This window comes from Oncorhynchus gorbuscha, linkage group LG21 (genome assembly GCF_021184085.1).
Source record: "Oncorhynchus gorbuscha isolate QuinsamMale2020 ecotype Even-year linkage group LG21, OgorEven_v1.0, whole genome shotgun sequence".
In the NCBI taxonomy this organism is placed as follows: Eukaryota; Metazoa; Chordata; class Actinopteri; order Salmoniformes; family Salmonidae; genus Oncorhynchus; species Oncorhynchus gorbuscha.
The window spans coordinates 47,168,328-47,195,858 of record NC_060193.1 but is presented as its reverse complement, the minus strand read 5'-3'; the positions used below and the strand labels follow the sequence as shown (position 1 = coordinate 47,195,858).

The 27,531-nt window shown below is 42.6% G+C and overlaps 3 protein-coding genes across 4 annotated transcripts; all 3 read left to right on the top strand.

Moving 5' to 3' along the window:
- Window positions 1-1,116: 1,116 nt before the first annotated feature.
- LOC124008507 (MAGUK p55 subfamily member 4-like) lies at window positions 1,117-11,752 on the top strand. Its single transcript, XM_046319825.1, has 20 exons — window positions 1,117-1,383; window positions 1,943-2,046; window positions 2,168-2,289; window positions 2,382-2,459; window positions 2,565-2,648; window positions 2,802-2,933; window positions 6,252-6,333; window positions 6,427-6,512; window positions 6,650-6,721; window positions 6,960-7,215; window positions 7,356-7,373; window positions 9,072-9,107; window positions 9,224-9,244; window positions 9,364-9,378; window positions 9,507-9,719; window positions 9,960-10,040; window positions 10,167-10,260; window positions 10,457-10,565; window positions 10,726-10,860; window positions 11,056-11,752. Exons 2-20 carry the CDS (start codon window positions 1,989-1,991, stop codon window positions 11,245-11,247), a joined length of 1,884 nt encoding a protein of 627 aa, XP_046175781.1. The 5' UTR covers window positions 1,117-1,383; window positions 1,943-1,988; the 3' UTR covers window positions 11,248-11,752.
- A 733-nt stretch (window positions 11,753-12,485) lies between these two features.
- Window positions 12,486-19,245, top strand: LOC124008229 (transmembrane protein 237B-like). 2 transcript variants are annotated; one of them, XM_046319361.1, is made up of 14 exons: window positions 12,486-12,544; window positions 12,779-12,820; window positions 14,017-14,048; window positions 14,167-14,180; window positions 14,289-14,360; window positions 14,633-14,767; window positions 16,012-16,111; window positions 16,636-16,793; window positions 17,057-17,180; window positions 17,382-17,573; window positions 17,873-17,946; window positions 18,091-18,178; window positions 18,374-18,495; window positions 19,002-19,245. In XM_046319361.1, exons 1-14 carry the CDS (start codon window positions 12,524-12,526, stop codon window positions 19,064-19,066), a joined length of 1,239 nt encoding a protein of 412 aa, XP_046175317.1. In that variant the 5' UTR covers window positions 12,486-12,523; the 3' UTR covers window positions 19,067-19,245. The 2 variants fall into 2 exon arrangements, with proteins under 2 accessions (XP_046175317.1, XP_046175316.1); XM_046319360.1 differs by having other exon boundaries at window positions 14,630-14,767.
- A 2,828-nt stretch (window positions 19,246-22,073) lies between these two features.
- Window positions 22,074-27,427, top strand: LOC124008225 (cytochrome P450 20A1-like). The gene is made up of 13 exons (XM_046319354.1): window positions 22,074-22,268; window positions 22,631-22,680; window positions 22,950-23,116; window positions 23,355-23,500; window positions 23,924-24,091; window positions 24,196-24,274; window positions 25,004-25,116; window positions 25,270-25,324; window positions 25,503-25,623; window positions 25,936-26,047; window positions 26,194-26,258; window positions 26,349-26,438; window positions 26,637-27,427. Exons 1-13 carry the CDS (start codon window positions 22,197-22,199, stop codon window positions 26,785-26,787), a joined length of 1,389 nt encoding a protein of 462 aa, XP_046175310.1. The 5' UTR covers window positions 22,074-22,196; the 3' UTR covers window positions 26,788-27,427.
- The last annotated feature ends 104 nt before the right edge of the window (window positions 27,428-27,531 follow it).

Here is a 27,531-nt window from a genome sequence, read left to right as displayed (position 1 = left end):
AGTGCAAAGCTTTCATCAAGGCTACTTTATGGCTACTTTGAAGAATATAAAATATATTTAGATTTGTTTAACACTTTTTTGGTTACTACATGATTCCGTAAGTGTTATTTCATAGTTTGATGTCTTCACCATTATTCTACAATGTAGAAAATAGTAAACATGAAGAAAAACCCTGGAATGAGTAGGTGTGTCCAAACTTTTGACTGCTACTGTGTGTGTATGTTTGTATATATATATATATATATATATATATTGCTATATATATATTGCTATATACAGATGACAATTTGTTATCTAGCTAAATCTGGTGCAGGAGCATGTTGTACATGATCCCTGACAAATAAACGTAATAATAATGCTTTGGTTTTAACAGTCACGTTAGAGGTCAAAGGTTACTGTTTTGTAAATATCTGTGGTGCTGCTGATAATCCTCTAAGCTTTGTCCTATTTCTATACCTAAAAAGCTAGACAGAGGGGGGGTAAATTAATGACAATGCAAAAATAAGAATTTTAAAGCCAAAGCTTTTTACAGCGCCTCAAGATAATCTTAGGTTAAAGTTGATCTCTAAAATATATTCTGTATTGTCCTCAACATGAAATCATATTTTTTCCCTGGCAGATTACTTCATAGATCACCATCGACAACCAGTTTCTGATTGTGTTTGGAGATGAGTGTGCGACAGACTTACATTTTCATTTGTATGGTTAGAGAAGCAGAATGTGTAGTCGGGTACTACAGTATATAATGACTTAATCATCATCATGCTCTGTTCCCTATCTCCTCCAGCTGTTGGGAGCTCAGTACAGTGATGTGTTTAATTACACACTGTGGGGTATCCCCTCTTTTCCCTCTATTCAACACAGAGCAGCTGTGTGGCCATGGATGCGTCCCAAAATGCACTCTATTCCCTATATAGGGCACAACTCTTGACCAGAGCCCTCCAGGGCCCATAGGGCTCTGGTCAAAAGTAATACACTGTATCGGGAATAGGGTGCCATTTAGGACACTAGCTTTATCAGGCCACGGTCTGGTGGGTTTTAAAAGCAGAAAGAGTTAAGAAGCTTTGGGAGCAGAGCTGTAGGATAGCCTTGGACAGGCCAGCAGCAGGTTCGACACGCTTCTGTCACTTCCGGCAAGAGAGAGACAATTCACTTGCCCAGGATTAACTGGGATAGAGAGAGGATTACACTCTTCTCTTCTTTCTTTCCAGTTCACTACGTAGTAAAAACACAGACCTGTTACCAGCGAATTCCCTGGGGACTCTCACTCTGTGGCAAAAATTGGTAAATTGTATTACACAGAGGACAAATCCTCCTCTGGAGCTAAGTAATTAAGGATTGAGGAAGCGAGTCAAAGGGACTGGAAGAAAAGAGACCACAGAGGTAAGTAGTGAGCACGCAGGAATGTGTTAAGTCTTTTACAGTTGGCTCCGAGCCCAGATACAGTAGACTCTCACTCTGACTGTTGAGGAGGTGGAATTGGGCTCTTCTAGTTTTCAGGATTTAAAAAAATCCCCATACTTCTGTTTTAAGATGTAACACTACATCACCAGTATTGTTTTGTCTTTCTGTTGAATGGGTGATGTTGACCGACACAGGGACATGGTAGCACGTAGAATACGGAATTAGAAGAGACTGCTTAAGTGGGCCATTGACTTTTGAACCCTGAGTTTATTTCACACACAGGGCATTAAGTTACCCTTAGGGTTTTTAACGTGTGACAGTGGAGGCTGTTTTTACCTGGGAAGTTATTAACACCCTGTTGACATCCATCATAGCAGGAACTGATGACTATGTATATAGAGGTCAGAGTCTTATTAATCTGGATTAATGTTACGTTATTGTTATCGAAAATGTGTAAGAAGATTAGATGTTATCATTCAGCTTTTAGATTAACTACTAAGCAAAGAATATATTTTTATTTCATTTCTCTCTTTCCAAGGTCTGGGTTGGGGTGAATTTCCAGCGGTCAGTGCTGGGTGATCCCCATGAGGCAGACTGTGGAAGCCGAGGTGGTGATGTCGTCCCCTAGACTGAGTGACCATGGTCAGAAATAGGAACCAGCTTCTCTCTCAACCTCTAGCTGATGGCAATGCACTTCTCTCCTGTATGTTGTGATAATCCTATTGCTATTTATCTTTATGATTATGTTGGTGTTGTCCTCCAGGGCTAAGGCAGATCCTGTCTGACGTGGTGGAGGAGGTAAAACATTCCATCAATAAGGAAATCAACGGGGCAGAGCTCCTATACAGCCTCCTCAACGCCCCCTGGCTCAACTCCCTGCTCAAAGTTAGTCTGGGAGTCTAGTCTGTGATATACTCTCATCTGGGGTTTAGAAAGGCTGTGTTTCACTTCATCTCTACTTTCTCTCGGGTCTCCAGGTGCATGAGTGTCTGCGGCAACACCAGAGAGAGCCTCCTGCTCCCTTCCTACCGTACACAACACAGCTCATCCAACAGGTAGGACCTTTCCCTCTACTGCTTTGCCCTCTTCCCTCATTGGCTTGTCAGTGGTGTCAGTCCTGTCCTGTGTCCACTCAACCCGTCTTTCTGCTTCTCTTCTAGATTCTGACTGACATGAGAACAGTTCCGAACACTTCTGCTGAGGCCAGGGAGCTTTACAGTCTCCTCAGGGGACCACACCTCCAGGTGAGAGATCCTGAGGCAAAAAGGGCTCCTATGATCCTAAACTTTGTGTCCGTTGTTGTTGTAACTAAGTTCTTCTGGGTTGTGTGCGTTATTTATGTGTGTTGAGTCCGACCTAAATGAATCAATTGACTTAATAGTTGTGCTCTGTCCTAGGCTCTGATATCAACCCATGATATGGTGGCCCAGAAGGATTATGACCCTGTGCTGCCTCCTATCCCTGACAACCTCCCTGACGATGAGGAGGCCATGAGGATTGTCTGTCTGGTGAAGAACAAGCAGCAGCTGGTGAGTCATGGATTGGATACAACTGTTTGTTTTTAAGGAGGAAGGCTTAAAGCAACCACAAAAGAATACTAGATTAAAAGTATCATCAAGGGTGCAATCTTTTACACCTTGCTATTTTCAAACGTGGATACCAAAAACACACTTTTAGTACTTTCACACTTTTCCCCCCATGCAAGGTTACAGAAAGGTTGTGTTTTATGCACACCGAGTACAAAGCAGCAACTCCTGAGGACCTGACGGAAGCTGTAAGAAAGGGCAGATGATGCTTTCATAACATGTCATTCGTTTGATTGTTAAATTGTGTGACAGATGATTTCAATCAGAGTAATCGTAGTAGAGATGGTTTTAATACTTCAACATTCCAGGATGGCTTATGATTAGTGTCACGATGTGTCAGTTTAGGATACTGAAATATACAATTTCCAGTCACTCAATTTGACCCCAAAAATGTTCCTATAGTTATTAAGCTGTATATACTTGGAAGCTCCTACCCATCCACATCTGACATTGCGACCTCTTTTGGAAACTGTTTGGAACAAATCTAAATCCAATCCTGGTGGCAGACAGTTTCAGCAGTACCCTGTGTACCCAGATCCCTATTTCAGGGCTATAGAGGTATCTATGGTCTCAGACAGAGGTAATCTTGTCTAGCCCTGTCTCTCCCCCTGAAAGAGGAGCTCAGGAGGGGGGATCCGCAGTCGCTGGGATACCCTGAGGAAGATGACCCGCCGAAGGCTGATCCACGGTGGGGTCAGGGTGGCGGAGGGCCCCTGGCACGGTGTGAGGGCTCTGGGGGCCGTAGTGCCCGGGGAACGACCAGTCATGCCCAGCACAAGGAGAGTCGGCTACCCACCAGCTGAGTTGCTATCTTCTGCAGGTCCACCACCCCTGGCCAAGCCCCGCCCTCCACCACGGTTTAAGCCAATGAGTAACTGTAGAATGTGCCAGACTGATGCACTCTGGAAAGAAGAAGGTCTTAATCGCTCTGCCCCCTCAGTCTGTAACTCTGTCCTGATTGGTAAGAACAAACTACAGTTGAAAAGGCCCTGCAAACTATATGATTCAATACTGTATCTACTGCCATGAGTAGTACAGTGCTGTACACTGCAATACATATCAGTTCAGGACATTATAATACAACACAATGGAACTTCTACTCTTATTCAGGCTAATAGATTACATTTTTCCAACCTCTCTCCTCCTTGCTTCTGGAGATAATGTGATCAAGGAGCTAGACAGAGAGTCAGCCAACACCCTGTCCCCTCTCCCACACCACGCTCCACCCCTCCAGCCCTGGACTCTCACCCCTCCCTGCATGGCTGCATACCACCATCCCCCCGGAACGCCTCCGCGGTTCCGGAGCTACAGCATCAGATCCCGGATCCGCACGGCTCCCCCCAGCCCCATGCAGCATCGGCGGATAGATGAGATGCCTCGCGACCCCCCTGTGGAGCTGGCTAAGCAGGAGAGCCTGGATGAGTTGAGGTCCACGGTGGAGGAGGCTGCTAGCTCTATGGAGCGCAGCACCAATGACGTCTGGCTGCTAGGGCAGAAGATGGCTGCCGCCACAGAGCGCATGTCTGAGAGTGTCCAGGAGAATGCCCAGGCCCTGACGCTGCTGGCCCAGGTGGTGAGCAGATTGCAGACACTCACCGCTGCCAGCAGGGCGGTAGCAGATACACCGGAACCACATAGAGGAACCAGCAGCGGTATTCCACCTGTCAACATATCAGCCAGCGAACAAGAACACACAGCCAGCAGCTTGAAGACTCAGACATCCCTTTCACACCAGTCCAGAGTATGCTCCCTGTCCTCCTCTTCCTCCATCTCCTCCTCCTCCTCCAGCTCCTTCACTGGCTCTATGGACGGCATATCCACATCCCAGGGGAAGATCTCTCAGCCTCAGTCCCCAGCCTGCAATGGGTCACCCAAGGCAGGGTTGAAGACCAGGGTTCCGCCCATGTCTCCCAGAAAGCATGTTGGTGCTTCCCCCACATCTCAAAAGAAGCATGTGGAACCCCAGTTCCAGAAACCCCACCTCTACAACAGCCTCTCAACAACTCCACCGCCTGCTCCGCTCGCCCCCAACCACAACAAGACTGGCTGCTGCTCCAGCTCCAGCCAGGGGAAGAAGAAGAGGAAGTGAACCAGCCAGGAGGACAGTGGTGCTCTCATGTCTCCAGGAGACCTTCTATTCCTCTGCTTCAGGGAATGGTCCTCTCCTCAAGATTCCCTCAGAGACCTCGGCTTCAAAAGGCATTTATCCTTTCTTCTGTTATCTTCGTCACCATCATGTCGCCCACCATTCATCCCGCAATTGTGATGTGTTGGCTATGCCCAGTGTTGCGTTTCCATCCTCAAGCCGTCCATCTGTGTTTCATGCAAACTCTGTGTTTCCCGAATGTCATCTCTTATTTTCACATGATTTCATTTTGTAATTGTAAATAAAGCATGTCCATTATTCCCTTTGGACTCATGATGTCTTCATCTCATATCTCATGACCCCCTCCATAACCTGAAATAGGCCAAATGTGTGATTGTTGCTGTTCCAACCCAGTGATGAATCTCTGTACACAGTGAACTCCAAGAGTATTTGGACAGTGACACATTTTTTGTTGTTTTGGCTTTGTACTCCAGCACTTTGGATTTGAAATGATACAATGACTAGGAGGTTAAAGTGCGGACTGTCAGCTTTAATTTGAGGGTATTTTCATCCATATCTGGTGAACTATTTAGAAATTACAGCACTTTTTGTACATTCACTTGTGTATTAAAGTGGTAAAAAGTATTTGGTCCCATATTCATAGCACACAATGGCTACATCAAGCTTGCGGGTCTACACATGTGTTGGATGCATTTCCTGTTGTTTTGTTTGTGTTTCAGATTATTTAGAAAGAATGGTAAATAATGTGTTGTGTCATTTTGGAGTCACTTTTATAATGTTTTTAAACACTTCTAAATTCATGTGGATGCTGCCATGATTACGGATAATCCTGAATGAATCGTGAATAATGATGAGTGAGGAAGTTAGACGCACAAATATCATACTCCCAAAACATGCAAACCTCTCACCATTGCAACAACAGTGGAGGTTTTCTGGGGGGTGTATGATATTTGTGCATCTGCAAATTAAAGCTGACAGTCTGCACTTTAACCTTATAACCATTGCATCATTTAAATCCAACGTGCTGGAGTACAGAGCCAAAGCAACTTAACATTCTTCAAAATCCCAATACTTTTGGTGCTCACTATGTGTGAGAGCTACAGGACAATGTTTTAACCCTGGATTCATGTCCCCTTTCTGTCTCTCTCTCTTAGGGAGCCACGATAAAGCGAAATGGGATAACAGGGGAGATCTTTGTGGCACGGGTGATCCATGGAGGACTTGCAGACCGCAGCGGTGAGACCACCTCTCTCTATCACACACTAACTCTCTCTCTCTTTAATCTGTTTCTATTTACTCATGTGTGCCCCCTCTCCCCTATCTCCCCAGGTCTGCTACATGCAGGGGACAGGATCACAGAGGTGAATGGTTACTCTGTAAATGGCCTGGAGCCTGAGCAGGTCATTGAGAGACTGGTGAGTCTACCAGCAGAACACTGCTTGGCTGCACAAATATCCACACATTTCACACAGTCAACACAGATGGTGTCTGTAGTAAAGCCTTCATCCACCAGTGATGTACATCGTGTGTTTATCTGTCTTTGAACCCACAGGCCCGGTCTCAAGGCACCCTCATGTTCAAAGTGGTTCCCATCACAGATAGACCAGTCAACAACCAGACGATAGTGAGTAATGGCATGTTTACCGACCTACCCTTCCCTAGTAACAGTATCAGACAAGTCATGTAAGCTCATTGAACCATAATGGCACCAAAACCTAAGTCTTTCTCTTGACAATAGGAGGTTACTATTCCCAAGAAAACCTATGGCTCAGTTCCTGTCTTCGGTGTTGTAGTAAAGATCTTTTTCATTGCATTGTCCTTGTGTCTTGTTGTCTGGTGTATTGTGTCTCCTGGTGTCCCAGCTGTATGTGCGTGCCATGGCAGACTACAGTCCCCAGCAGGACCCGGCCATCCCCTGCGCTGAGGCAGGTATGGACTTCAGGAAGGGAGACCTGCTGGAGATCGTGGACCAGTCAGACTCCCTCTGGTGGCAGGCCAAGAAACTACCCAGCACCTCGGCCTGTGCTGGCCTTATCCCCTCCACCAACCTGCTCAGGAGGAAACAGAAAGAGTTTTGGTGGTCTCAGCCCTACCAGCCGCACACCTGCATCAAACCCTGTGAGTAGAGTACAGTCTCACCTTTATGTCTGGCTTTTCAACTCTTTTACACCAAATTATAAGCAGCTGGTAACAAGTATTACTGTATATCCATAACAATAACAAATGACAATTATCTTAATCCTCTTGCTTACCTGAAGTGAGCACTGTGAATGAAGGTAAGAACTATGATCCTTTTTTAAAGTGCTAGTTTTCAATGAGGGGCAGTTACTTTTAGTCATGTAGTGTAACAATATGTGGACACCTGCTTGTCAAAATCATGGGCATTAATATGGAGTTGGTCCCCTCATTGCTGCTATAACAGCCTCCACTCTTCTGGGAAGGCTTTCCACTAGATGTTGGAACATTGCTGCGGGGACTTGATTCCATTCAGCCACAAGAGCTTGAGTGAGGTCGGGCATTGATGTTGGCCGATTAGGCCTGGCTCGCAGTCGGCGTTCCAATTCATCCCAAAGGTGTTCGATGGGGTTGAGGTCAGGGCTCTGTGCAAGCCAGTCAAGTTCTTCCACACCGATCTTGAACAACCATTTCTGTATGGACCTGGCTTTCTGCACGGGGGCATTGTAGTGCTGAAACAAGAAAGGGCCTTCTCCAAACTGTTGCCACAAAGTTGGAAGCACAGAACCATCTAGAATGTCATTGTATGCTGTAGCGTTAAGATTTCCCTTCACTGGAACTAAGGGGCCTAGGCCGTACCATGTAAAACAGCCCCAGACCATTCTTCCTCCTCCACCAAACTTTACAGGTTGCACAATACATTGGAGCAGGTAGCATTCTCCTGGCATCCGTCAAACCCAGATTTGTCTGTCAGAGAACGCGTTTCCACTGCTCCAGAGTCCAATGGCGGCGAGCTTTACAGCCAACACTTGGCGCATGGTGATCTTAGGCTTGTGTGCGGCTGCTCCACCTTGGAAACTAATTTCATGAAACTCCTGATGAACACTTATTGAGCTGACATTTCTTCCAGAGGAAGTTTGGAACTTGGTAGGGAGTTTTGCTATAGAGGACAGACTATTTTTATTTTCCACCATAATTTGCAAATAAATTCATTTAAAAATCCTACAATGTGATTTTCTGGATTTTTTTTTCTTCTAATTTTGTCTGTCATAGTTTAAGTGTACCTATGATGAAAATTACAGGCCTCTCTCATATTTTTAAGTGGGAGAACTTGCACAATTGGTGGCTGACTAAATACTTTTTTGCCCCACTGTATATAGTGTATATCATTATTGACTTTGCACTGACCTGTCATCAGTGGTGAAAAAAGTACCCAATTGTCTTACTTGAGTAAAAGTAAAGATACCTTAATAGAAAATGACTCAATTAAAAGTGAAAGTCACCCAGTAAAATACTACTTGAGTAAAAGTATTTGGTTTTAAATATACTTAAGTATCAAAAGTAAATGTAATTGCTAAAATATACTTAAGTATCAAAAGTGCAAGTATAAATCATTTCAAATTCCTTATATTAAGCAAAGCAGATGGCCATATTTTCTAGTTTTTTATTTATTTATGGATAGCCAGGGGCATTCTCCAACTCACACATTATTTACAAACGAAGCATGTGTTTAGTGAGTCTGCCAGATCAGAGGCAGTAGGGATGACCAGGGATGTTCTCTTGATAAGTGAGAGAATTTGACCGTTTTACTGTCATACTAAGCATTCTACTAGTACTTTTGGATGTCGGGGAAAATGTATGGAGTAAAAAGTACATACTTTTCTTTGGGAATGTAGTGAAGTAAAAGTGGTCAAAAATATTAATAGTAGAGTACAGATACCCCCAAAAATGGGGGTATACTACTTAAGTAGTACTTTTAAGTATTTTACACCATTGCCTGTCATACTTTACTCTTTCAGAGGAAGACCTGATTGATGAAAAGTGTGTTGAAGCTGGTAAGATTTCCCTAATTTCCTCTACAATAAATCATATTGTTTCACTCATTTGTTTACTGTAAAATGACTTTGGTGGATTATTTTATGAATGTTTTTCTTCTTCTATTTTCTAACAGATGAGGATGCTTTTGAATCTGGTAGGTAAGTCTTTGTTGAAGTTAGTTGATCATGCAGCCTATACAAAATACAGTATCACTCAACTATAACCTTGTTTTCTTTATCACAATCATTTCTGAATTCCAATTTGAAATGTGAGAGGAGCTAAGAGAAGGTGAGCATGACCTGCTCTACTGAGCTCTCCTTTGATCTCAATTAGAATCAACTCCAACACCATGTCTAGTGACATGCACATTCATCCCATTCTCATGCTCTCCCCCTCCCTGTTCCCCCCGCTCCTAGAGGAGGGTGAGTTCAGCACTAACATCGAGGGGATCTATCTAACTGGGTTCAGACGTAGCCTGCGTCTGTGTCGGCGCCAGTCCCTAAGCACAGGCTCCAGTCAGCAGTCCTTCTACACACGCAGCAGCTACAATGCCCTCAACAACCCATACGAAGAGGTGGTACGATACCAGCGCAACCCGCAGGACAAACACCGCCTGGTTGCCCTCGTGGGTAAGACACCAGTCCGGCACTAACCAGCAACACAAATAGATTGGCAAAAGATTCAGATATGTATTGACTGTCATGAATACGTACTATTGTGTATATGGTTTTGTGGCCAATAATGCAGAGACAATATGACACATGTTGTGTTACTGTTTTTGTACATGTACAGTGTGCCTCTGCTTGTATTGACACAGAATATGTGTGATGACATGACCGTGACCTCACAAGTGTGTCCTTCTCTCTCAGGTCCCTCTGGCGTTGGAGTCAACGAACTTCGCAGACGGTTAATCAAAATCAACCCAGTGACCTTTCAAGGGGCAGTGCCTCGTGAGTACACCTACCTGAGTGGCCTACTTGACTGACTTCCATTGTTGACATGGATACAATCAAGGTCTTATATGACGTCTTGTCTTCTGGTGATGTCATCTGACATATTTTCCCTTCTTCCTCCAGACACAACACGAGCCGCGAGGAGCTATGAGGAGTCTGGTAAAGAATATCACTTCATCAACAGGGAACTGTTTGAGAACATGGTTTACAACAACAGGTAGGTACTCATTGAGTAACAGCTGCTCACTTTACTTTCACGAACACATCTTGTTAAATCAACTGTCACAACATGAATGTGACTCGTGGCCTTATGTCCTAATGGGGACAAAGAGGATTGAGTAAGTTAATAACATTTGATGTGGACCACCTGATTATAAGCCAGGGTTTTGTGTTGCGTTTATAAAAAACAACAGGTTTCTGGAATACGGGGAGTACAAAGATCATTTCTACGGCACTAGTCGTGATGCTGTGAAGGATGTTTTGAACAGTGGAAGGATCTGTGTCATCGACATCGAGCCTCATGTGAGTCCTGCTGGCGTTCTTATCAGTGGGGCTTCATCATTGACTTGGCCCTATTGTGGAGTTAGCTCTGTGTTGACCTCAGTTGCATCTTGGCCATGTCTTCATTGTAACTGAGAATTAGTTCTCAATTGACCCGTGTATGATGACTGTCCCCTTCCAGGCCATCCAGTCAGTGAGGACACATGAGCTTAAGGCCTACATTATCTATGTGAAGCCGCCCACCGCAGAACGCATGAAGGAGACCAGAAAGGACGCTCAGATCACCACCAATTACTATGATAACAGACCTTTCAAAGTAAGCACTCCTGTGGTTTTATTATCAATTCTCAATGTTTTAATTGACCAGGAAGTCTCTCAAGATTTGAACCTCTTTTTCCAAAGAAACCTGGTAATAATACGCCATCCCCATGGTGATCAATTGGTTGAAATACTGACCATCATGCCATAGTTAGGATAGTAACCAACTGTCATGTTATTCTGTTCCCAACAGGAGGAAGACTTCCAGGAGATGGAGGAGGCAGCCAGGAAGATGGAGTCTCACTACTGCCAGTTCTTTGACTCTGTGATGGTGAACGACGGGCTGCAAGACTCATGTGTTCAGCTACTGAGGGCTGTGAGGAGGGCTCAGGATGAGCCACAGTGGGTTCCTGCCAGCTGGATACGACCCACAGAGGAGTTTTGATGAGGAGAATAGAGGGGAGGAGAGGACATAAAAGGATAACAAACAGATGGAGGGCAGGGCATCGTAAAAGAGGGAATGGAGAACAACATGGATGAGGAGTGGCTGTCACCTTTGGCTGCTACTTCTGAAGATGCCCTCTGCTCTCAAGTGGAATTTGTTTTGGATTGGGTTTATTGTTTTGTTTTGTTTAGTTTAGTGGTGAGTTTGAGAGACTCATACAGATACTGTCCTTGTGTCTGCTTGAATCTGTTGTTGAATAATTAGCATATTCAAGGCTATGATGGAGCTGGATTAAACCAAAAATCATGTCTGTTTTTCTCTAAAATTGTGTGCGTAGTTGGAGATCATGTATTGATGTGCTACACAGGCATGCTATGAGAGGTTGTAGGTTAACGTCATCTTTCGTTTACATTTAGAGCAAATAATTGTCCCTGCTGAATTTCTGTATTTTCTTAATGTTTTTATTGTATTTAATAAAAAGAATGGTAATGCCAAAGAATGTCAATTCAAGTGCTCAAGATTGGTACTATTTTTCAGTATGAAGGCGAGCAAGTAAGTGGAGTTGTGTGCTCACCATTTGAACACAATGTTTTCATAATACTGAAAGGTAAAAAACAGAATAAAAAAACGTGAGCTGGCACATACCCAGAGTAACGGCGAATAAACTATAAAAAGTAAATTCACCCTGAAGAAGGCACAGTGATGCCGAAACGTTGGTGATTTACCCAATAAATGACTGGGAGTTTATATATGGAGTGTGCGACTCTATTTTTATAGTTTATAATACTGAAGGATACCTTCAGCACAGGCTGTAATTCCAGGCTATTATTATACAGAATATCTTTAGTGTAACATAATGGGATTTGGAATAATGCTAAAAGATATGATGGTATACTGTTACTAATTGTTTTTTAAATACCATTTTGTGTGTGAACAGGTGTTTTTGAATATGTGTTTGTGTGACATTCTGTGTCAACAAGTGCAGAAGACAGAAGGCTTTTATTTTGAAAATCAGGAAGTTCCTTTTTGTGTTCTCAGTTAAAAATCACTGTCATGGCAAGGTCGGGTAAACAGCGTGGCAACCAACATGCAGACGTTACAAGCCCCAAACGTTTTAACAGTTTTAACAGCATTGTTTGCTGTTTGGGGTTTTAGGCTGGGTTTCTGTACAGCACTTTGAGATATCAGCTGATGTACGAAGGGCTATATAAATAAATTTGATTTGATTTGATTTGATTCTTATTGGGGTTCTGTTTTAAAAGGGTATCGCGCAGAAATGGACACAGGAGGATTCCAGGTATGAAAAGCTAGTTTAGCTAGCTAATCTTGTAACGGTCGGAACACAAGGATGCTCTAGCTTAAACGTGCTAGCTAATTTAGCCGACTAACGTTAGCTAGTTATCATTTTGCTATATCTTACTCAGCTATAACTATTTATCTATAAATTCGTTATAACGAGTGATCTATGTTTAATCATATTCCAGTTGCCCAGTGTGTGAGGTCTGTTTTTTAATCAAAAATATTTATTTAGGCACAAAACACGCGACGGAGGGACCTCCCGCCTCTTCCACAGGTACCACTACCATTGGCCGCGCATACTGCACTACACTTACACGACCATCCATATAATACATCTTACGTGCATTTCGACTTGTAACTAGCTAGTATGCAGCACACTGGTAGCCTATGAGCACATGCCCAGTCAAAAGACTGCTCTCGGACAGCCAGTTTCCATAGGTCTCTCTGGTTTCTGCACTCCGCAACCTGCAGAGGGCCCAACAACAAAGCAGAAGGTGTGACAGGGACCTTGCTGTAGAACCATACAGCATTAGGAGCAAAGGTCAACAACACCATGAAGAGGTGGATGTAGCTAATGTCACTTCAAAAAGGCTGCACAATATGGGAGGGAAATAAAATATGGCCCTAATAATCATCAACATTGTTCTTACACCAAATTATTACATCAATAAAGGTGTAGGCTATTTTTTGTTGAGGGTCTTCTTCACTTCATACCTCAAGGGGACAAATCCCTCAGGTCTGAATAGTCTGATCTGATCTATGCCTTGATTGGTTGGTATTCCAGTACCTTGGCAGATGCCTACTGCAGATTTAGCCCAGGATTAGGCCGTGTCAGCAAGTCTGTGGCACAGGAATATCCCCAGAGCCCTTCCTAATTCTTGGATGTAATGGTGAGAAAACAACTTACGGTAAGTTCTCTCATACACAGTTGTGGGCCTAGTTTTGGGAAGCCGGGCCATGGTACTATTGGATCTTTTCACTGTATGAAAAGGACTCTCTTTTCTGAGTCCAGGTTTGAGTTTTGGAGGATTGTATTGTTAAGATCAATTGGAGAAATGTACTGTTTGAGACTGGGAGTGTTATCTACTTTGAAAGCAAGTTTTGGAGAGAGCTTTGTACAACCACTTGCTTGGTTCCATTTTTCCTTGGTTCCCCTATGTTCTTATCTATTGCCATGTATGGATTGAGGGCCTCCTGAGAGCGCAGCGGTCTAAGGCACTGCAGTCTGTGTCACAACCGGCCGTGATTGGGAGTCCCTTAGTGCGGCGTACAATTGGCCCAGCGTCGTCCGGGTTAGGGGAGGGTTCGGCCGGGGGTGTAGGCAGTCATTGTAAATAAGAATTTGTTCTTAACTGACTTGCCTAGTTAAATAAAGGTAAACATTTTTTAAATAATGAAGTATATGAACTAATCTTGAAGGAGTTATGTAAGATGCCAAGCCTCATTCTCTTCTTCCGTGTCCTCTTTAAGCGTGGACAGCGTGCCCTGCCCCCCATGTCAAGGTGAGTCTCGCCTCCTTATCCTGTTGTGATATTGTTTCAACTCATTTATCCCAGCAGAACATCTCTCACGCTCTCTCTTTCCCTTTTTTATGTGTGGCATTTGAACAACTGCATTAAGTCAAGATACAGGTGGTGAGTTGCCTTCAGATGGATGTTGTAATAGATCATATATCTGTTGAATTTAGGTTTGTGCTGCTGGCTTGGATATAGTTTTCTTAACCTGTTTTGTCTCCTATGTAGATGAGATGCCGGTCCCTAAAAGCAAGAGGAAAAAGTCAAAGAGTCAGGTGGATGGTGTTGAAAGCCCAGAGGGTGGGTGGAAAAGGAATAGTTCTCGGAAGCTCCTTCTGTTGAACTGCTGGTGAACAACGTGTTCCAAATTTTGGAAGCAACTTGCCTTTAAGTTTCAAGCTATCAATTAGTTATTAAGCTTGCATTCCACTGTCAAATAGTAATGTATAAACTGTTAAAGTACCAGCAATGACTTGAACCACATAGTAAGTACACCTCATAATATAATAATAATAATAATACCTCATGTATATAATAAGAGAGTTGTTGTTTGTTGTTTGTATGTGCAGCAGACCCAGGGGTGGAGATGGCCCAGATGGGGGGTCTGAGCAGTCGTAGGTCATCTGAGGTCATCCAGGCCTTGACCCCCGAGTCGCAGGAAGCTGCACCACAGAGAAGGAAGAAGAAGAAAAGGGCAGCGACCGTAGGTAAACAACATATCTGACTATAGGTAAACTTCATGCCTGACTATAGGTAAACAACATGCCTGAATATAGGTAAACAACATGCCTGAATATAGGTAAACAACATGCCTGAATATAGGTAAACAACATGCCTGACTATAGGTAAACAACATGCCTGACTATAGGTAAACAACATGCCTGACTATAGGTAAACTTCATGTCTGACTATAGGTCAACTTCATGTCTGACTATAGGTCAACTTCATGTCTGACTATAGGTCAACTTCATGTCTGACTATAGGTCAACTTCATGTCTGGCTATAGGTCAACTTCATGTCTGACTATAGGTCAACTTCATGTCTGGCTATAGGTCAACTTCATGTCTGACTATAGGTCAACTTCATGTCTGGCTATAGGTCAACTTCATGTCTGGCTATAGGTCAACTTCATGTCTGGCTATAGGTCAACTCAACTTCATGTCTGGCTATAGGTCAACTTCATGTCTGGCTATAGGTCAACTTCATGTCTGGCTATAGGTCAACTTCATGTCTGGCTATAGGTCAACTTCATGTCTGGCTATAGGTCAACTTCATGTCTGGCTATAGGTCAACTTCATGTCTGGCTATAGGTCAACTTCATGTCTGGCTATAGGTCAACTTCATGTCTGGCTATAGGTAAACAACATGACTGGCTATAGGTAAACAGCAGGCCTGACTATGGTCTGACTATAGGTAAACAGCAGGCCTGACTATGGTCTGACTATAGGTAAACAGCAGGCCTGGCTATAGGTAAACAGCATGCCTGGCTATAGGTAAACAGCAGGCGTGGCTATAGGTAAACAGCAGGCCTGGCTATAGGTAAACAGCAGGCCTGGCTATAGGTAAACAGCAGGCCTGGTTATAGGTCAACAGCAGGCCTGGCTATAGGTAAACAGCAGGCCTGGCTATAGGTAAACATCAGGCCTGGCTATAGTTAAACAGCAGGCCTGGCTATAGGTAAACAGCAGGACTGGCTATAGGTAAACGGCATGCCTCAGGGGAACCATATACCTACTCTTCCTACATTTGTAACTCAAACATGATCTTGTTTGTGTATTATTTATTCTATCACTTCTGCATGGTTAAGAATATATTCCACTTATATTCAATACATTCCGTTCTGTTTTACCATAACCATTTATAGGCTATATGTCATAGTTGTACTTACTGTATTTGTAAAATGTATTAAGTTACATGTGGAGCGTTGTTCGTTCGCTTGTTTGTGTCTCAGACCTGGAGGATGACCAGGCTGACCTGGTGAACGGGGATGGACTGGTCCAGAACACAGCCGAGGCAGGGGAAGAAGTGACCAAAAAACCCAAGAGGAAGAAGTAAGAGACGCTAAAAGATGTACTATCTATTCTATGGTATCTTAGTCACTTAATGTTTACACATCTGGCATTACTCATCTCATTTGTATATACTGTTTTCTATATTATTCTACTGTATCTCATTCACTTAATAATGTTTACCTATCTGGCATTACTCATCTCATACATATATACTGTTTTCTATACTATTCTACTGTATCTTAGTCTGTTCCGCTCTGACATCGCTCGTCCATATGTACAGAATATAGACTTAATTAATTCCTACTTAGATTTGTGTGTATTGGGTATATGTTGTGTAATTTGTAAGATATTACTTGTTTAGATATTACCAAACTGTCGGAGCTAGAAGCACAAACATTTCGCTACACCCGCAATAACATCTGCTAATCACGTGTATGTGACAAATCAAATCAAATTTGATAGTAAAGTAAAATGTGTTTTCACTTATATGGTTCTATTATGATAGATCCTTTGCTCTTTTAATGAGCTCAGTTTCTCTTTCTTTCTTTGTGGTCACTCCCTAGGAAGTCGAAAGTGTCCGAGACACAGTACGTCAACGAGCTTGATGTCGAGGACGATGACATCATCACAGACGCTCAGCCACCCATCCCGCAGCATTCCCTGTTCTCTGCTCCCCTGGGACAGAGCCAGCCTGTGGGGAAGGTGTTTGTCGAGAGGAGCAGTGAGTGTCCCCCTTCCTTCTGTTATTTTATGTTAGCTGTACATGGTAGAGTTTAAGAGTATAGGTTCGTTTCCAGGACACAGATGAATTAACCTAGTCCTGGACTATGAAACAATTGCAATGGAAAACCTCTATTGGAAGCCTTACTTGGTTTGAGGACTAGTCTTGTTTCTGTGTCTGGAAAAATTGGCCTTTTATGAATTATTTGGACATCCTTGTGTGTCCTATCTTCTATGTTGGATAATGTGTTGTTTAACCCTCAGAGAGGTTTCAAGCGGCCGATCGGTCAGACAGAACGAAGCCCAGCGATCAGGTGGACAACTTTGTGGACATCCAGCAGATGTGGACCACCAAGGATGTGTCTGTTAGGGTACATGGTGGCTTCAGGTGTGTGTGTGTGTGTGTGTGTGTGTGTGTGTGTGTGTGTGTGTGTGTGTGTGTGTGTGTGTGTGTGTGTGTGTGTGTGTGTGTGTGTGTGTGTGTGTGTGTGTGTGTGTGTGTGTGTGTGTGTGTGTGTGTCTGTTTGAAAAACTGTGTGTGTGTGTGTGAATGTTCCCTCTATCACTTCTCTCTATCTCTAATATACAGGGGGATTGGGCTGTTCTGCCACGGCTTCCTAGCAGGCTATGCAGTGTGGAACATCATAGTGATCTATTCCCTGGCAGGAAAACATCTCACTACTCTGCCTAACCTACTGCAGCAGTACCACATCCTGGCCTACCCTGCACAGTCTCTCTTCTACCTACTACTGGCTATAAGCACTGTGTCAGCCTTTGACAGGTAAGGAGGTGGGTTTCTATGTGGCACATTGTTGTTATTTTGGGTCAGGCCCAAAATAAATGTGGCCATTGTTGTGAAAATATTGAAGCCTGTGGCTAGAGCTAGGAGGTGTTTGTGTATGTATGTATACAACACACTCGTTCTGTTCCATCAATGGACCCCCTCACAAACACATACACAGACACACACATCTCCTTTCTCCAGCTACAGGCTTGCACATTGTACAACAAACTCCAGTGTGCCCCCGTCCCGCCCCTGTGTGTGTGTGTGCGTGTAGACTCATTCTCTTTCCATTTCAGGGTGAATCTGGCCAAAGGCGCCATGGCTATGAGAGAGTTTGTCACCCTGGACCCAGTTGCTCTAGCCTCTTTCTGTGAGTGAAAACATCTTTACAGCATGTTACTCAATTCATTCAGGACAGACTGAACCAGCCTGTATATGATGCAGCAAGCACTATGTCTCTCTGGCCTTGGCAAATGGTCATTTCACTGAAGTAACTTTCCCTCTCCTCCTGCAGTGTACTTCTCAGCTCTGGTCCTCTCTCTCAGCCAGCAGATGACCAGTGACCGCATCAACCTGTACCCCAGTGCTAACGAGACCTTATGGTGTGCTAACTAACTGTTTTTATTGTCCTGATATTAACATGTCACATGTTGAACTAAGTTAGTTCTTGTATATTGATTATCCTACTCAGCAATATCACTGTTGGGAGTCAGAGAGAAGAGAACCCCCTTTTATTCTGTTCCTCTGACTCCAGCCAAAAAAGCATTGTGACTTTTACAACCCCCTCCCCTCTCCAGGCCTCCTGGGTCAGAGCAACAGATCCTGAACCCGTGGATCATAGTGAACCTGGTGGTGGCTGTGCTGGTTGGATTGGCCTGGATCTTCATCTCCGCCAGGCCTGAGATGGATTACACCGAAGGTGAGGCTGAACTTTTTTTATTTTGTTTTTGTAGATTTAATTCAACAAACAGCAACTTAACATTTCCGCAGACGTAGTTCCGCATGACATTGACAAAGACTTACTGCACAACAGTCACAATTAACAGAGATGAAAGAAAAAAGACTACTGTAAACAAAAACACCTACTCAGGCGTACATAAATTGCGACCAACATTGTTGACATGCTCAGTTCTATATGTTACCACGCTCTAAATACTTATCTATATATATGGTTTAATATGTTTTGTATACACCATACTGAAATTGTATACACCATAGATATACAATTACTAAAAGGGACAAAGAACCTCAGACAGACCACAGCAATTTGACTGGATTGTACACATACTCAGCAACATTACCTAATGACACACATGTTAGATTCCCTTCGGAGATGTGTTTTCATTTTTCATGTGTATAAAAGCGTTGTATATCAGGTGTCTTTAGAAATAACGTGGGCTTCCAATCTCTCTATCTCCAAACCAGGGTTCCTAATGGCTATGGAGATCGAGTCCTTGAGACCAGAGGGGAAATCAGAAATGTCTAATTGAGGAATATTTGTTTCAATTTTTGCTCGCACATCTTTTTTTGTACCGTATTTTATCAGCCAACACAAAATGTACATGTTGTTTGTGGCAATAATCAGTTTATTTTTGTATGACCCGACTGTGCTTGTTTTGTCAAATGTATTGGTTACCATTGGAAATAATAAAAAATGTTATCCCGCTGAGATGCTTCTAAATGTCATTTTGGGGACTTTAAACCAAACATACAATACACTACATACATTATAGTGTATTGACCTGAAAGAGCATTTCACGGTCTTCATAGTAAGCAACTTCAGTGGATATTTGGCCTTGTGTTTTAGGTTATTGTCCTGCTGAAAGGTGAATTAATCTCCCAGTGTGGTGGAAAGCAGATTTAAATCAGGTTTTTCTCAAATTTTGCCTCTGCCCATTCTGTAGATTTTTTTTCTCTGGAAAAAGTCCCCAGTCTTTAATGATTACATGCATACCCATAACATGATGCAGCTACCACTATGCTTGAAAATATGGAGAGTGGTACTCAGTAATGTGTTGTTGGATTTGCCCTAAACACAACACTATTCAGGACAAAAAGTGAATTGCTTTGCCACATTTTTTGCAGCATTACTTTAGTGCTTTGTTGCAAACCGGATACATGTTTGGAATACTTGTATTCTGTACAGGTTTCCTTTTCACTGTCAATTAGGTTAGTATTGTGGAGTAACTACAGTGTTGTTGATTCATTCTCAGTTTTCTATCACAGCCGTTAAATTCTAACTGTTTTAAAGTCACAATTGGCCTAATGGTGAAATCCCTGAGAGGTTTCCTTCCTCTCTGGCAACTGAGTTAGTAAGGACGCCTGCATCTGTATAGTGACTGGGTGTATTGATACACCAGCCAAAGTATAATTAATAACTTCATGTGCAAAGGGATATTCAATATCTGCTTTTTATTTATACCTACCATCTACTAATAGGTGCCCTTCTTTGCGAGGCATTGGAAAACCTCCATAGTCATTGCGATAGAATCTGTGTTTGAAGTTCACTGCTTGACTGTGGGACCTTACAGATAATTGAATGTGTGGGATACAGAGATGAGGTAGTCATTCAAAAATCATTCGGGGGATTCTATTTTATTCACAAGTAGATTGTTTACCCAATAGCAGCTCTTCATTATTAAATGAGGGTAAAGTTAGTAATCCCTTTATGAACAGAACAGCACGGTGGAAAGAAGCTTATTTTCCAAAAGTTCCAGGCGATTAAAAAACATTAGTTTTGAGATGTGTTGTACGTATGAGTTATGTCGTGCAGTGGCGAGTTTAGCATGTAAATCAAGGTGGGGCACAAAAAAAGGAAAAAAGTGGGATGCATGTCAGCAGTCACTATGCAACACAACACTAACAACACCTTAATTACACTATAACGGTGACAAACTGTGCCAACAAACTTAGGGCCTACATAAAGCTGTCCCAACAGCCATATCAGCAGTTTTTTTAAAGGCAGTAAATGAGGCTGAATGAACTGTTTCGCTGCCAGACAAGGCGCCACTGATAGCCAGGTGTAGCGGGTGTTGGGACTCCAAATGTGGTTTACACTGACATTTGAGATGTACAAACTATGGCGTAAGGGAACGACAAGAGGATAAAAGGAAATCATAAATTTCGATTGAGCCATTAATTAGCGAGCCAGGACGGACTTAGTCAATACAGCTATTTGTTCAGCACTTTTGAAATGTACAGCAACAGAGTTCAGAACATGGGTCGTTCTTACAGTGTTTTCCCTGTATACCAAGTCAGAACTGTAGGATAAATAAAGGGGGCATATAAGCAGACAATGAAAGCACTTACAATATTCTATGATTACGTTTATCAACAACAGGTCATAGGCTACATGTGCACCACAGAGTCAGAACAGTAAATTTTGTCAAAATTAAGAGGTGAAAATATACCAAATGATTAGGTGAGGCACATGGGCTACTAACAGCTTCCTACACAACATACACTTAGTATTACTTTCTTAGCTACAGTATACATATCTCCCTGACATATTACATCATTTATGCAGCAGCATATAAGACATTTTGGACTCACCCTAATAATTTGGTCTATGTTCATCTTAATGTCTCCTACTGTTCTGACTTGGTGGTGCACATGTAGCCTATAGCCTGTTTTTGAGAAATGTAATCATCAAATATTGTAAGAGCTCTAATTGTCTACTTATATACCCACTGTATTTATCCTGTTCTGACTTGGTGTACAGGGAGAACACTGTAAGAACAGCCCATGTTTTGAATCTGTGCTGTACATTTCCAAAAGTGATGAACAAAAAGTTATAATGACTACGTCAGTCCTAGCTCGTCATTAATGTCTCAATCGAAATTACGGATTGCCTCTTATGCCAAGGTTTGTACATCTCAATTGTCAGTAGAAACCACAATTGTTTAAGCAAGTCAGCCATATCGGCAATGTTTTTTTTAAAGGCAATAAATTAGGCTGAAATAACTGTTTCGCGGCCTGACTAGGCTCCGCAGTTGTATAGTGCAATCAATGTACTGTTTAGTGTTGTGTAGCTGCTTTGCTGGCATGCATCCCATATATTTTATTTTTTTTGTCACACGGAGATTTACATGCTAAAATCGACACTGATGTGGGTTATAATTAATGGCCATTTTTGTAGGGGTTTATTTATTTCATTTTTTATTGTAAGGGAAAATCAAGTCAGAAGTTTTAAAGTGGAAATATTACAAACTTCAGAAGCCTTTTTAAGTCTAAAATACACTACAAGTGTTCTCTTGCAACAGGGTGATCAAATTAAGATACTAAAACTGTATCTGCTCTCCTCTATCTGCTCTCGTACTTAGGATCTACCGACACTTTTGTCATTGCCCAGAATATAAGTGTGCTGTTCATAATTTTGGGAAATGGACCATTGCTTCCTCCCCAAAACTACTAAACGTTTTGTAGTTAGATTTTATCTGCTTCTGTGCATTCTGATTTAGCCATGCGCTCTGAGATGCATTGCTCTAGCCTCACTGACTGTGCAGGCTTTGCAGTAGAACACGGAGTGATGAGTCTACCGTAGACGTGGTCGGTATACTGTATGCATAGTATTTCTTTAGCTATCTATCTAAACGTTTTTTTTTAGTAACATCAGCAAACATGCTGGACTTTGCGATATTTGCAGTGACTTTTGTCATCATTCTGGTCGGCGCAGTCCTCTATTTGTATCCAGTAAGTCAATGCCTGTGCTTATATCAGCCAATATTTGTAACATCGTATATCCACCCATGTCATTACTAGCTACGTGTAAACTGATAACTCTGTGCACAGTTTTACAGTGACATGACAGTTAAAAAAATCCCTGGACATTTAATCTATCTACCTTTAGTACTCAAATGTTTCAGCAGTTTAAGTGAATTGTAAAACATATGGCAAAGGAGTGGACAAATGTTTTTTTCAAAGCTCAAGTTTTTGGAGGTTACTGCCATGGACTTAGAATATGTAAACCTCACACCATTTATTGTCATGCTTACTTTATGCTATGTCTCTCTTGAAACTGAAAGTAACATGCTTGATTCATTTTTTTTATCAAGTCATCAAGAAGTGCTTCTGGTATACCAGGTCTCAACCCTACAGAAGAGAAGTGAGTAGCCTATGACCAGATTTGTTTTACTACTTTCTAAGTACTGTCTCTCTTTAGCACTCAGGTCACCACACTTGACCTGAGCCTGTATTTATAAAGCGTCTCTGTAGGAGTACTGATCCAGAATCAGATCCCCCTGTCTATTCATCTCCATATAAACGGCAAAACTGATCCTAGATCAGCACACACACTGAGAAGCTTTCTGTATATGGTGCCCTGGCCTGACCTAGGTTCATATTGTTTTTTTTTGTCTCATTCTCTTAATCTAGGGATGGAAATATACAAGACATAGTGAACCAAGGCAGTCTGCATGAGTTCCTGGCTTGTCTACATGGACAGTTTGGTCCTGTGGCATCCTTCTGGTTTGGAGGACGCCCTGTGGTCAGCTTGGGTTCAGTGGACCAGCTACGGCAGCACATCAACCCCAACAGGACTAGTGAGTACTGGGGAGGGAGGGAAACTATTGGGAGGAAAGGGAAACAGGTGCTCTGTCCCTACTAACATACCACTTAAAATGCATGCTTAAACGGTTGCACCATTCTAAGTGGAATGCAGGGATAGATAGACGTTGTAATAGATTCTGGTGATTTCTGTTTTACATGTACAGTGTTGTTTTGAAATTAAGAAACAGTAACATGTTTTCCACTGTGACATCTTCTATCCTTACTTTGTAGCGGACTCATTTGAGACTATGCTGAAGTCGTTGCTAGGGTACCAGTCAGGAATGGGTGGAGGGGCCACAGAGGCTGTAATGAGGAAGAAGTTGTATGAGAGTGCCGTCAACAACACCCTGAAGGAAAACTTTCCCCTGCTGCTGAAGGTTTGCCTCTTACACAATGGCTCATTTGGCAGTTTTTAATATTTGGCTGTAGTATTCTGCAATACTTTCTTATGTTTTTGTGTATCCATTTAGTATTTGTTTACTCAAAAGCTTTTTGTGCTCACTTCCCTGGGATGTTAAAGTTTGGTAGCCTAGTAGTTAGATTTTTGGGCCAGTAACTGGAAGGTTGCTGGATCGAATCCCTGAGCTGACAAGGTAAAAATCTGTTGTTCTGCCCGGGCGCCGAAGATGTGGATAACAATTAAGGCAGCCCCCCCACACCTATCTGATTCAGAGGGGTTGGGTTAAATGCAGAAGACACATTTCAGTTGAATGCGTTCAGTTAGACAACTGACTAGGTATTCCCCTTTCCCATTGACACACACTCTCTGTCTCCCTCCCACCCTTTCTGTCCTGTTCTAGCTGGTGGAGGAGTTAGTGGGGAAGTGGAAGTCTTTCCCTAAGGACCAGCACACACCCCTCTGTGCCCATCTGCTAGGATTGGCCATGAAGGCTGTCACTCAACTCGCTCTGGGTGACCGCTTCCGGAATGATGCTGAAGTCATCGGCTTCCGAAAGAACCATGAGGCAGTGAGTGAGCAGTCACATTTAAAGTCACCGTTTCTTGTGAAAAGATGCCCATTACGACCTGTGTTGTTTGCAGATTTTCACTGATAATTCCCTTTACTTGTCAGATCTGGTCAGAGATCGGAAAAGGCTATTTGGACGGTTCCATGGAGAAGAGCTCCATCAGAAAGGAACACTATGAGAGCGGTGAGTGAGAACTAGTTCACTGCTATGGATCATATGTGTTACACTTCTCCTTAATGCTGAGATGTACAGGTATCTAAAGTTCCATGTATAATAGTTGTATTTTCATCAACATTTATTATGAGTATTTCTGTGAATTTCTGTGGCTCTCTGCAATATCACTGCCTGTTTTGGAACTACTGAACCTAACACGCCAATGTAAAATAAGATTTTTGGATGTAAATATGAAATTTACTGAACAAAACATACATGTATTGTGTAACATGAAGTCCTATTAGTTTCATCTGATGAAGCTGATGAAGATCATCAAAGGTTAGTGATTAATTTGATCTCTATTTGTGCTTTTTGTGACTCCTCTCTTTGGCTGGAAAAATGGCTGGGTTTTTCTGTGAGTTGGTGGTGACCTAACATAATTGTTTGTGGAGCTTTCATTGTAAAGCATTTGAAATCAGATACTGTGGCTGGATTAACGAGAATTTTACCTTTAAAATGGTGCCTAATACTTGTATGTTTGATAAATTAGATTTATGAGATTTCTGTTGATTTGTATTTGACGCCCTACAATTTCATTGGCTGTTGGTTCCTCTAGTGGAACCCCAGTCCTAGACAGGTTTTAAGAGAATTTCCACTTCCTTACTGAATGTATCTGAAATAAAAAAGAGATTGTTAGAGTATTTCCCTATGTGTATAAATTCTCTGTCTTCATGCTAAGTACATTATGTTTGTTTACAGCACTGGCAGAAATGGAAACAGTGCTGATGTCTGTGGCTAAAGACAGGAAAGGACAAAGGAGGCAGACCGCGTTTGTGGATGCTCTTCTCCATTCCAACCTCACAGATAGACAGGTGTTGCACAGATTCCTTGATTATAAGGAGAATAGGCTCATTGGGGCAGAGCATAGAGCCTCCTGTTGCTGTTACTCACATGTAGAGGAAAATACAACTTTCATCCTACTTTTGTTTGAATGAATTCTTGTTTTCATTGTTTCTCTTTTGTAGGTGATGGAGGACAGCATGGTATTCACACTGGCAGGTTGTGTCATCACAGCTAATTGTGAGTACTAGTAATAAATAGATTATGCCTATCTACGTTAGAACTTGCAGCTTTTATGGTGTATCCCATCGTCATTTTTATCTGAACGAATAAATTCATTTATTTGGTTAGTATTCGGTCAGAAAATCTTTCTCTCAAACTGTTGATGTTTCTCTTTGTGGTTGTAATATTTTCCCAGTGTGCATCTGGGCAGTACACTTCCTGTCCACGTCAGAGGAAGTTCAGGAGAAGATGCATCAGGAGCTGGAGGATGTTCTGGGCTCTGAGCCTGTTTCTCTGGATAAGATCCCACAGCTCAGGTGACCTCTGACTCTGTCTGACAGCCAAATAACATCAACAATGTGATGCAGTGTAATAGAGGTGTTTCAGATCCACTCTTGCATGATGAGTACCTTATATGAGACCTGAAGACTGGTGTGAGCTTCCTGAGCTAATGCCTAAGCTAACAGGGGCTAACAGCCTTGTGGCCCACATGACACCCGGGTTCGAACCCTGTTCGGTCACAGCAGAAGGGGCAGGTATCCTCATGGTATCATCATGGTGACATGTCTTCAAGGAATATTTATAGATACATTTTATCATGCCTATCAAATGCATCTTCTATACTATAGGTACTTCCAGCAGGTTTTGAACGAGACTGTGCGGACAGCCAAACTGACGCCCATCGCAGCCCAGCTACAGGAAAATGAAGGGAAAGTCGATCAGCACATTATTCCTAAAGAGGTATCTTATTCTCCTCTTCCCTACTTAGTCCCTTTATTATCCACATCTCACTGTCACAGTCAGCAAGTGCTTGTGGATGTAAAATTAACCAAATTTTGAAGTTTAAAGTGAATAATGAAAACACTTTATTCCTATGTTTCTTTTAGACACTGGTGATCTATGCCCTTGGGGTAGTCCTACAGGATGCAGACACCTGGAGCCATCCCTACAAGTCTGTTCATATGTATTTTTGCCAACTAAAGAGACGATTTTTGCTGGATTTTTAGTACCGATTTTGAATTCTTGCACTTTGTTCATCCAGGTTTGACCCAGACCGATTCACAGAAGATTCAGCCAGCAAAAGCTTCTCTCTGCTCGGATTCTCAGGGAGCCAGGCCTGCCCTGAGCTGAGGTAACGGGGATGGGAAAGGATAGTGGCGTGCACTTGAGGTTAGCCAAGTTGTAATTACACAGGAGCAACTTCTTATACAGTTTTACCATATTTCTTCGACAACATCAAAGGAAAATTGAGGGAGTGTCACTACCAGGCAAAGAAGAAGGATGTGGGCTTGTTACTAACTTTTTATACCACCATTTCGCCACATTTCAGGTTTGCGTACACAGTGGCCACTGTCGTCCTCAGCACTGTAGTGCGCCAACTGAAGCTGCATCAGGTAAAGGGACAGGTGGTAGAGGCCAGATCTGAGCTGGTGTCAACGCCTAAAGATGACACATGGATCACTGTGAGCAGAAGAAGCTAAATTAACAGTGGACATTTGACTCGATCTCCATCTGTGGAAGAGGAACTGTGTTATTTGGGAAGGTGCTTGTCAGTTACCCTAGATTCTAGACCGAGTGGAACTGTTAAAATAACTTTAAACATGATGGCGCGCTTTGTAGGGCTATTTGTCAGTAAGCTCTTGAACATGGTTTTAATTAGCTCAAGTCATTGCCAATGGCGACTCGTCATTTGAGCTACCACCTGAAGTAGCTTTTTGTTCTGCCTATTTCGATATGAGGATCAGTACCTATCTTTTCAAGTTCCATGACCATTGATGTATTGTCTTAAACCTTGCCTTAAACCAACATTCCAGCTGAACTGCATTCCAAAGCACGTGGTCCCCACTCCCCCAGATATATGGCATTTTTGACAGTTCATTTTTAAAATAAAGTTTACACTACTCTTGTGTTAGGATAGGAATATAATATTTTGCACATTTGTTGCAGCCCCACTGTTGTGAGCATATCTTGCCACCTTCAAGACATCTTGGCCATTATTATCAACAAGTGCTCACTCTGTATCTGCAGGGTCTCTGGTTCAATCCCCAGCCCTGTTTCCCCTGTATCGCTACATTAGCATTGGTTGTTTAAAATAAATAATACTATTATTAAAAGCCTTTTTCCAGGTGCTGTTGTTTCCTTTCAAAACAAAATCTTGAGGTTTTCTCATAATTTACACCAGTCACAATGTTAATTGACAAGGAATTGAAAGAGCAAAGATCTAG

Bases quoted from the DNA above. Each gene is read 5' to 3' on its own strand.
- LOC124008507 (XM_046319825.1), top strand. From the start codon at position 1,989: ATGAGGCAGACTGTGGAAGCCGAGGTGGTGATGTCGTCCCCTAGACTG. The intron at 6,334-6,426 runs GTGAGACCACCT...CTATCTCCCCAG, and splicing joins AGGACTTGCAGACCGCAGCG to GTCTGCTACATGCAGGGGAC. The intron at 9,108-9,223 runs GTAAGATTTCCC...ATTTTCTAACAG, and splicing joins TGAAAAGTGTGTTGAAGCTG to ATGAGGATGCTTTTGAATCT.
- LOC124008229 (XM_046319360.1), top strand. From the start codon at position 12,524: ATGGACACAGGAGGATTCCAG. The intron at 16,794-17,056 runs GTGAGTGTCCCC...TTTAACCCTCAG, and splicing joins GGTGTTTGTCGAGAGGAGCA to AGAGGTTTCAAGCGGCCGAT. The intron at 17,574-17,872 runs GTAAGGAGGTGG...TTTCCATTTCAG, and splicing joins ACTGTGTCAGCCTTTGACAG to GGTGAATCTGGCCAAAGGCG.
- LOC124008225 (XM_046319354.1), top strand. From the start codon at position 22,197: ATGCTGGACTTTGCGATATTTGCAGTGACTTTTGTCATCATTCTGGTC. The intron at 23,501-23,923 runs GTTTGCCTCTTA...GTCCTGTTCTAG, and splicing joins ACTTTCCCCTGCTGCTGAAG to CTGGTGGAGGAGTTAGTGGG. The intron at 26,439-26,636 runs GTAACGGGGATG...GCCACATTTCAG, and splicing joins CAGGCCTGCCCTGAGCTGAG to GTTTGCGTACACAGTGGCCA.